The following is a 9,758-nucleotide window of genomic DNA, read 5'->3' as shown; positions in this document are numbered from 1 at the left end:
AGGCATGATCATATTAGGATTTTCAAAGCAGGAAAAATGCAGTGTTTAAGAAGCTACTTTTAAAGCAAAGCAGCTAATACTGGAAGAAGTTGAGCTTAGCAAATCTCCCCTCAGCAGAAATCCAGTAAAGCTAGTCACAAAAAGTAGGTCAAGCTCCTTTGTTACAAAATATTTACTTGACATTGTACATGTGATTCAAATATAAAACTAAATAAAAAAACAAAAAACGTCACACACGGCAGCAAAAATACCACCAAATTGAGTTTAAAGCTTGTTCATTGTTCAAGTATCAACACTGTTATTCTGTCTTGTTTATCCATGGTGACGCTGTTGCAGTGTGAGCTTGCAGAAAAGCCCTTTTGCACAAGCGCTGCACAAAGGTCAAGTGTGTGTTGGCTGTAGAGATGTTTCGGTCCTGAACGATTCGTTCAAAAAGAACGAATCTTTTCAGTGAACGGAATGATCCGTTCACTTTCAAGCATCAAAGTCGTTCCTTTCGTTCACTTGGCTCCCCACTTCTTCTTTTAGGAAACCAGACTGATTGATGTTAGCACGAGCCAATTGCGTTTCAGAGGAGGGCTGTTTGTATCACATCTAATGTATCAAATCACCGTCATTGGTTAGGAGAACGACTGAACGTATCATCGTTCATGAACGAGTGACAGTGACTGAACGTATCGCTTGACCGAATGTCTCTCTCTCTCTCTCTCTCTCTCTCTCTCTCTCGTTCACTGAACGAAGCGACCTGATTAGGTGCATCTGTACATACAAGTCAATTCACAGACTCAGACTCTGATTAAATATATTACATCATCAGGCCCTGTGAATATATAAGGAGCCTCATTCACCTCCGTTAAACTTTAAAAACAACATATCATAAAAACGGTGATGCAGACTCGCAGCGCTGAGAGGGAGAGAGCATCTGCACAGAGGGAGGGGGGGAGCGGGTCATCGCGGACTGAAGTGATGACGAGATATAAAAGTTTGATCATAAAGCCTGATCATCTACAGCTCTGTGTAAAATATATGTAGTACACAGCGGACTGCAGTCTCTGTTGACAGACAGATCTGAACACAGGTCCACGTTATTAAACGTCTGTGTTCTCCCCGCGCTGCGTTATAAACTATGATGAACTGATCGCACAATGAAGTTGTAGTCTTCGTATTTTATTTTATGTATTGTGTTTTGTACAGATATGGACGTATGTGTCTGAAATAAAGAAATAAAGTAAAGTACAATACTAGAAACGATATTACAACGGCTCAAAAATAAACTGATACAACAACAAGATGAGATAACACATGAATGTTTATTTTTATATAAATATAATATTTTCTTTTTAATATAGTTGGGCCAAGTAACTGTTATTTTGTGATGATTGAACAAGAAGACCAGTAATGCAATGGGAGCCGTATTGTTCGTGAACGAGTGAGAGTGAGTTACGGGTAAACCGGAAATGTCACTGAACGACCTGGTGAACGAATGTAATGAACGAATCGTTCAGCTGAACGAGATCCGAAGATCCGGGTCACTGAAGTGAACGAGAGTTGACATCTCTAGTTGGCTGCATGATGAGCGCTTTGCCTGGGCATGTCTTCACAGTCATGATGAAAAAAAAAGGGGGCAGGGCTTGTCCAAGGGGTTAGTTACAGTTGAAAAGCAATGGCAGAATATAATAAAGAATTCCTTTATGGCCCAAAATTGTTTTAGATTTAGTATGTCAATACACAGATTAACTATTTTAATCACTTTGCAAATATAAATGTACCACTATCAACAAAACCTTCAACCAAAAAATTAAACACATTCCTACAATTACCTGGTCTACCAAAAAGTAAAAGTAATGGTTAGTTATTGATTGATATTTCCTCTCTTAAATTGAACAAATACAACCATGCGCTATGTTATTTTTGGAAATAAATACCATTTAATATACTTGTTCCTTTATTATCTTTACTTCTTCCCAAAAATGAAACATCTTGGTATAATTTGAACTAATCTGTGAAAACACTGGAAATAAGACCGGGATGTGTGCAATGTTTACCAACGTAACTTCCGGTTTCGTCAATATCAAGTTGCAACCATCAGGACGCACATAGCATTCAAAATAATAGCATACAAAAAACAGTTGTCAAAAGAAGTATTAACATAACGTACACAAAGTAAACTCGCAGATGTTGACTATATTGGCAAGATATAACCATATATATTACTATTATATAAGAGTTTTAGCAGGAAAATACGACATATTTGCTTTTACTCCAAACACATTTCATCATGTTTATAATTGAGGCTTTTATTTTGAAAGCAGTTATAGGAAACCCTACTATGTAATATGGCTAACTTCCTGTCTAGTGCTCAAACGTGATTTCTGTTAGAGCGGGAAGAGTTATGGGGATAGTAACGTGAACATTTACAGCTTGCGGTCACCAGATGTGTTAGTTATACTGTCTTATCGTGTTAACAGTTAAAATATGCAATAAGAACGTTGTATTAAATTAGTAACGGTTGTAAACTTAGCATTAGCGTTAGCTCTTGCTATGTGACTTTGTCAGTTACAGCTAACTAGTGACTCTCTGTAAAGTCGCAGGTAAGTTAAGTCAGTGACAACTTCAAACATGTTTTACACAGGCAGGAAATATTTTAAAAGTAACGTTAATTCATCTGTTGGGTTAATTAGCTAGTTGCATGTTACAGTCATAATAACGTCACATCCATAGTTATAGTACATTAGCTTATCCGTTAATAGTTGCTAACTTACAGGGGCTTTTCTCACATTAACTAAACTGAGCACGCGCCCGAATAAATGTACACATTAGTACAGTCAGACATATTTCTTGTTATTAATAAACATTTCCTTGAAACAGGGACACAGAAACATGGCTACATCCCCAGTGGAGTACACCATTGGAGGGGTGAAGATCAACTTCCCCTGCAAGGCTTACCCATCACAGCTGGCCATGATGAACTCAGTGAGTTACACCTTCATCACTTGATTAGCTAATCCTGTATAGCATGTGGCCCGATGTAATGTATAGGCAAGTATTGGACTGCCTGTCACACAATTAGTAATGAGATATTAAGACAATATTCTGTCTGAAAAAGAGCTATGAAGTACTGAAGTAAAGGGTTTGGATGTCTTGTACGGTGTATTTGCTAAAAGGCCCATTTGTTGTCATTTTAACCATAAACAAACCAGCCAATACTTATGTTGTCTATCAATCATTTTATCCACTATCTATCTATAATGGCTGGTCGCTCGAGTTGTGCCAGTTCCCTTCCTGGCCACTGTCGAGGTGCCCTTGAGCAAGGCACAGAACCCCCAACTGCTCGGGGCGCAATCCATGTGCATGTGCAGCTACCCTCACTCTCTCCAAAGGCCTTTTTCACAAAGACCTTTGAGCATATCACAGTAGGAAAAGAGCAGGTGTTTAAAGTAGCATTAATGATGGCTGTATTCCAGCTATATTATTAGCTGCTTCAATTTCATGGCCCTGCTTGTGTGCATGCTGACTGCCTGTCATGGCTTTCTCAGATACCTGAATAGAACAGAACCATTGTTAAAGTAATTATTAACACCTGTGCTTTTCCACCTGTTAGAAGTCAAAATGTCCGCTGTGGAGCATGTACATAGAGTCCTGTTTGTGTATGTGTGTGTATTTCAGGCCAATGTTTGTGTAGCATGTTTGAAGTAACAGAGTGAAAACATTGAAGTTCCCCTCAGGGATTAATAAAGTATATCTTCTACCTACTAATAATGTGCAAAGGTGTGTAGAGCGGGCTGCACCTGACCTGCATTGGGTCAGATGTGGGGTTAATCATAGGCAGGCCACCAGTCTATCACAGGGCAGAAAAACAAACAAACAAACAACTCAATACAACGAGTACTAGAAATGTAATACAATATATGGATTTGCTATTTCCTGACCGTGTAACCGTTCATAGTTAATGACATTGTTTTGTTTACTTTTGAGGTAACTACAAAGGCAGGTAGCTGACAGTGTAAATGTGTCTGTTATTTGTCCACAGATTGTCAGAGGGCTGAACTATGGGCAGCACTGTTTGCTGGAGAGTCCTACGGGAAGTGGAAAGAGCTTGGCCTTGCTCTGCTCGGCCGTTGGCTGGCAGCGTGCACAGATTGGTGAGTCGCTCTGACGCAGACCAACGAAACAGAGAATCCCCAAACCTTAGAACAGTAGTCATGATATAATATCTACCCAGTGTGTGTACCAACTGAGAGTTAATGTTGCTGATAGTTATTTCTGTGTTACCATGTGTGATTACAGCTAAACTGCAACAAGGAGGAACCCCTGCAAACGACAAGAGTCAGGCAGATAAAAGCTTTGGAGACTTTAAGAAGCCAGATGTCTCCCCCTGTCAGTGTGCGTGTCACAGCCAAGCCAAGAGGACCCCAGCTACACCTGCAGCCAAACCTCCTGTTGTGGACCTCACTGAGTCACCCTGCAAAAAGACGGCACAGCCAGCATCTCCAGCGCCTGGACAAAGTGAGTTTCTTTCTGTCTTTAATTTCATTTCTGGAAGCACAAAGAGACGTAAATATTAACCTGATCTGCACAAAATTAACAAGTAAATAAAGATGCATATAGTATTTCAAAAGTGGATTAATCTTCATTCTGTATTTCAAGTTAAGTTTGATCACACTTGATGTGTTTCAGGCTCGGCACCAGAGGATTCACAGCCCAGGAGACAGTCCTTATCCTCCCGCCTGTCAGAGAAGTTCCAGTCCTTCCTCAGCTCTGACCGCGAGAAAGACGACGACTTCCAGCCCGACAGGAAACGCATTCGGGCCGCCGAGCCAAAGGTAGTCATAGACCCTTTGTACATACTGCTGCACACACAGCTCAGTGATTCTGTAACTTTTCTGTGTTTGTTCCTCAGAGCCGTAAGAGGCAGCGTCTGGAGAAGGGAGTGATTTTCATAGATGATGATGAGCTGGAGCTGGAGAGCGAGCCGTCAGGTTATCAGAGCTGGATCACAGAGCCAAACAGCCAGGCAGCTGGTTTGTCCTCCTCGTGCTGTGTGAGTAGAGCCCTCCTTACTGTTATCAGTTCAATTTAAATTGTTTTGCAATGCAATGTTTGAACGTCTGTGGTGAAAAAGGTCTTTTAGTGTCATAAACAACCCACAGAAACACAGTGGTTTCTTATAGACTAGATAATAGCTCCACTGAATGGTTCACTATCACCACTAGGTGGCGATGTACTCCACCAAATAGACCCAGGCTGGGTTAAAGTTTTAAACATGGGTGGCTTAAAATAAGACGCATTTGAACATTGCAGATAAACTAGTCTTTACAAAATTGTGTGTTTATTTTAACAGTGTACTAAATAACATCCACACATGAAAGCAGACCACAGATGTTTGTGTGCCTTTTTTTTACCCACATAGGTGATCGTGTACCCACTTATTTTAAGGTTTTATAAAGGTAAGAACCCCATTGATGTCAGTGAGGGTTGACATGATATCAAAACACCTGTCAGTCAAACAAAATATAAAGATTATCAATTCACTCCTGAAAGGTTAAAGCAAGAATCAAAAACGGTTACCTCATGGGGACGAACTGAAGAACCTTTTATGGTTCTACTTAGCACTTAAAAAGCTTGGGAGCATTAAGATGACATTTTTTAAACTTATTATTTGAATTAAACTCACAAGAGTGTGAAAAAATATTGTTGTATTTATATATATATATAGTTTGTAGAGAGAGGTGTGTTAGAAGACGGGGAAGGCGGTGCCAGGGTGAGGTGCCCTGTCCGGGCCTCGCACTCACCCCCGCCGGACCGGGCTGTTCGCTCTACCTCCCCCTAAGGAAGGAAGGAAGGAAGATGCTCTATTAGGAAAAAAATGAAATTTTTGTCACTCAAATGTTGATTCTTTGGCAGCCAAGAACATTTATGATGAATCATTATTTTGCTGTTAGATGGAAGTTGAAGGTTTGGGGTCTTGTGTAGCATCTAGTTTGAACTCATTGTCTCAGTTAGATGCATACAAACCAGGTGCATCAAACATCTCCATGTTCTTAAAGGTATCTAGATGATCTCTGAGTTATCCATGTTCCTGAGTCCTCCCTCAAATTTCCCAAACACTAACGCGTTTGTCATAATCATTAGACATGCTCAGCCACAGAGTGCTTTTGTAGAGCTCACAGGAATGGTTGACCTCCCTAAAACTGCGTCTTAACCTGCCACAGGTGTGTGACTTGGATTTAGAGCTGCGGATGGTGGGAGGTGGAAAAAGAGGAGGAGGGAAAGTGAAGTCGAAAAAGCGCGTCGGGCTCTGGTTTCCCTGCAGCTACATGACCCGGGCTCTTTTGTCCCGCGAGCGCTGACTGACGGCCTGAATGGGCTCCTTTGAAGCAAGCTCCAGTTTTAATTAAGAGGGTTTGCCTCGCCTGGGCCGCTGATCTGTGAAAGCCACGGGGATAAATATTGAATGGGGTTCACCCGCTGGTTACTGCGCCCGAGGGATAAACAGGTGCTTCGGAGGGCAGATATTTGCCAGGACCTCTACCTGCACAGTGTGGTCATATCAGGAGGAGGGGGTGTTCGGTGTCATGTCTTCCCAGGTATTGGCTATTGAAGCCCACCCTTATTGGAGTGAATTCCAAGCCCTCCAAAGCTGTGGAATGAGGAGCAAATTGGCGTCCAGTGAGAGGCGCCAGTGATACCTAAGTGATCCGCTGCCTGCGGCCCCTCGCTGCCCTCCGACTGGCCCCCTGGAGTGTGAGATTTCCATCTCTCAGGTGTTGGCAGGGAGCAGAGCAACAGAAGCCTACCTGTGAATATTCTGAGGTGTTCAGTAACACCACTGACCTCTGTTCTGTCAATTCAAGAGAGCTTTAGCCGCTGCATACACTTACACCTTGGCAGTGTGGGTGTACAAAGGAAACTTGGTATACCTCTATGTCGTAAACTAATATACCTGAAGAAATTCAGTAAACCTTGAGAAACGTAATATACCTGTTTGAAGTTAACTTAATAAACCTAAAGAAAAGAAACTTATTTTCTATATTGAAGGATATTTGTCATGATATGATTTCAGTTCAAGGAGTCTCCTGATGATGAAAGAAGCTAGAAGAGGACGGTTCATTAGTTTAATTTAAGATTATAGTTTGTTAATGTGCTTAAGCTGTCGATCACGTTGTATGTTTTTTTTTTATATACTAATATTTAAAACAGACACAGGACGTCAGGAAGGGCTGCTACCTGAGCTGCCGCTAACAACGCTAGCTCAGTATTTATGTTAGGATTTTGTTCTGTTTAATCTATCGAGACACAAATACCCGCTGAAGTCTCCCCCTTTCCAAAACAAACAGACCCCACGATTAAAACCAGTCAAAAAAAAACCCATCAGTTTCACATTAAAAACAAGTGTTTTTTTTTTTACGCTCTTTGGCGACGCTACAGGGACTGAAAGCTGAGCTGCAGCTAACTAGCTCACTTGCTGACTTCTATACAGTTTAAATTGACAATCTAAAAAGACTTTACAGGAAGAAATACGATGGTTGAAAATGTTCAGCATTCGAGCAAAATGCTGCAGACTTTCTGGCTGTTGTTGGACCTTCTATCTGTCTATGATGCTGCCATATTGAGCTCAATTAATCAGCAAGCCTGACAAACTGAGGGCATTCTCATTGGTAACAGCACCCAAGTAGCAACACCAGAGGAATTGTTGTGCGCTGAAAGAACCGGTATGTTCTTGTTGCGAGCAGAGCTGGCGTCCCGTTTGCCCCTTTCGCCAGTTATCTACATTCCTTTCCAGGGGGTGTCTGCTCTGGGCTGAGGGGCCAGGCTTGAAACCTTGTTGTCCTGGCATCTCAGGGAGGCAGGCGCGTAAAAGGATACTCTTGTGTCAGCTGTTTCCTGCTGCAGCTTTTGACAAGGGCCTCTATTCATCAGCGAGCCCTTCTACACTGCCCCAGCCCACCCCCCTCCTCCCCCCACCTGCCAATGAATAAGTAATTATTGGCCATCTTGGGGCAGGATATTTGGATGGCTCTGTTTAATGTGGCAGCAGCAGGTAAGGTGATCGGGCTCAGGGCCCAGGCTGTGGAGCGTAACTGTTCCAGAGGAGAAAGGTAACCTGAACTGGTGTTGGGGCCCTGCAGCACCTCTGTTTGTTTTTCACATGGGCTCAGGGCTCGTTATCCCTCTTAACTCTGAGAGGCGGCTCTCTAAGGGCTCCCTTTGGCCTACACTCCATCACACATTGTAATATTTGATGGGCAAACATGCTCGGAAAATCTGAGCCCCCGGGAAACTCGAGCAGCTCGTCTGTCATCAGAAGTGCTACCTTCTGATCCCCATCATAGGTTGCCATGCGTGACAACACATACCACTCATTCCTACCTGGAGTCATGCAGGTAATTCGTTCAGGATTTAGAGTTAAGACATGTTTGTAAAGCGTCCGAGAAATGGTTATTCAAAATGGACACGTATATTATAATCTCTAGAAAACATGGCCAGATACTTTTGACAAAAGTCTAAAGATAACACGATGAAGTGGACGAGGTGTGCATGTCAATGTTGATACCATTCGCTGTTTAACAAGTGCCAGCATATATCTCTTTTAAGATGCAAATGTAATACTCACTTGGCGGAGGTCCATTTATTGGCCCTTTCTTGCCTTTATTGAGACAGAGGACAGCAGATAGGATCAGAAACAGGGGAAGAAAGAGTGGGGCATGACACGCGGCAAAGGGCCGAGGGTGGGAGTCGAACCCGGGGCCGCCGCCTTGAGCAGTCCCAAGATTCAACTTTTATAATAAACAATTAACACACACACACACACACACACACACACAGAGTCGATCAACGTAAAATAAGCTCTGATTTTAGCTGAAACATTTCTCAAACACTTATTCAATGGAATTTCTAAGGAAGCAGGCAGACGACTTTATGGCTGTATTTAAATGGCAACGAGGACAAAAGATATGAAAAACTCTCCCTGCTAATGAAGACACAGCACTCTGTGCCTTTTCGGGCTGGCCATCATCCAGCATAGCGCCTGAATGTTTTCTCTTCAGGTGCATCGCACTGGTATGCGTGCAAAACTTTGTACAGGGTACAAACCATCTTTTTGTTTTGTGATAATTTGAAGTACAAGTCTGAGGAAGAGCGTGTTGACTCGAAACGTCACTTTGTGCTGAATGAAACCCTCTCCGGGAGCTTCCTGGTGTGCGCATCTTTATATATTTTTTTGATATAATTTGTATCAAAGTACTCCCATACTTTCGAAGCCTTGGGCCTTTGGAAACTTTCACTCTGAACCGAGTCGGACACTGCGGCAACAACGGACGTCATGACGCAGAAGAAAAACCTTGAAAAACCTCACGTCTGTTTGAAATATTGATGTCGACGCATTTTTAGCATCAGCGTTATCGAGTACGCCGGCCACTCACGGCAGCCATAATTATAATGATTACAAATCTTGCTATCCGGATGGAAGTAAACCTCATTGCATCATCACGATTTTTAACTTTTTATTCAGTGAAAGCAAAAATGGTAATGCAAAAAGAACATTCAGCTAATCCTGAATATCGCTATCTGATGTTTTTTTTGCTATCTTGTGCAGACTTAACCAACACCTTTTTGCAACAAATTTTTAGGAGCTTCAAAAGTGATGATTAATTACATTCATTTAATGATTAGTGTCATAGCCTCAGCTTTACATGGGGTGCACGCTCTACCAGGTGAGCCACCAGGGCAAACCAAGGAGAAACAAAAACTTTTTAGCA

At 42.2% G+C, this 9,758-nt stretch overlaps 1 protein-coding gene across 1 annotated transcript in view; it reads left to right on the top strand.

Annotated features, from left to right (window-relative positions):
- The first annotated feature begins 2,880 nt into the window (after positions 1 to 2,880).
- brip1 (BRCA1 interacting helicase 1) overlaps positions 2,881 to 9,758 on the top strand; it is a 42,923-nt gene continuing 36,045 nt past the window's right edge. Inside the window, exons 1-5 of the mRNA XM_069676620.1 lie at positions 2,881 to 2,973; positions 4,031 to 4,142; positions 4,288 to 4,506; positions 4,678 to 4,823; positions 4,901 to 5,041. Coding sequence (XP_069532721.1) covers positions 2,881 to 2,973; positions 4,031 to 4,142; positions 4,288 to 4,506; positions 4,678 to 4,823; positions 4,901 to 5,041 — 711 coding nt within the window. The remainder of the gene's footprint in view (positions 2,974 to 4,030; positions 4,143 to 4,287; positions 4,507 to 4,677; positions 4,824 to 4,900; positions 5,042 to 9,758) is intronic.

The sequence above is a fragment of the Semicossyphus pulcher genome, unplaced genomic scaffold (genome assembly GCF_022749685.1).
Source record: "Semicossyphus pulcher isolate SPU_LCO1_2020_fin unplaced genomic scaffold, fSemPul1.0.p SCAF_26, whole genome shotgun sequence".
In the NCBI taxonomy this organism is placed as follows: Eukaryota; Metazoa; Chordata; class Actinopteri; order Labriformes; family Labridae; genus Semicossyphus; species Semicossyphus pulcher.
Note: the sequence above shows the minus strand (reverse complement) of the source record. Positions and strands in the feature narration are given on the sequence as shown.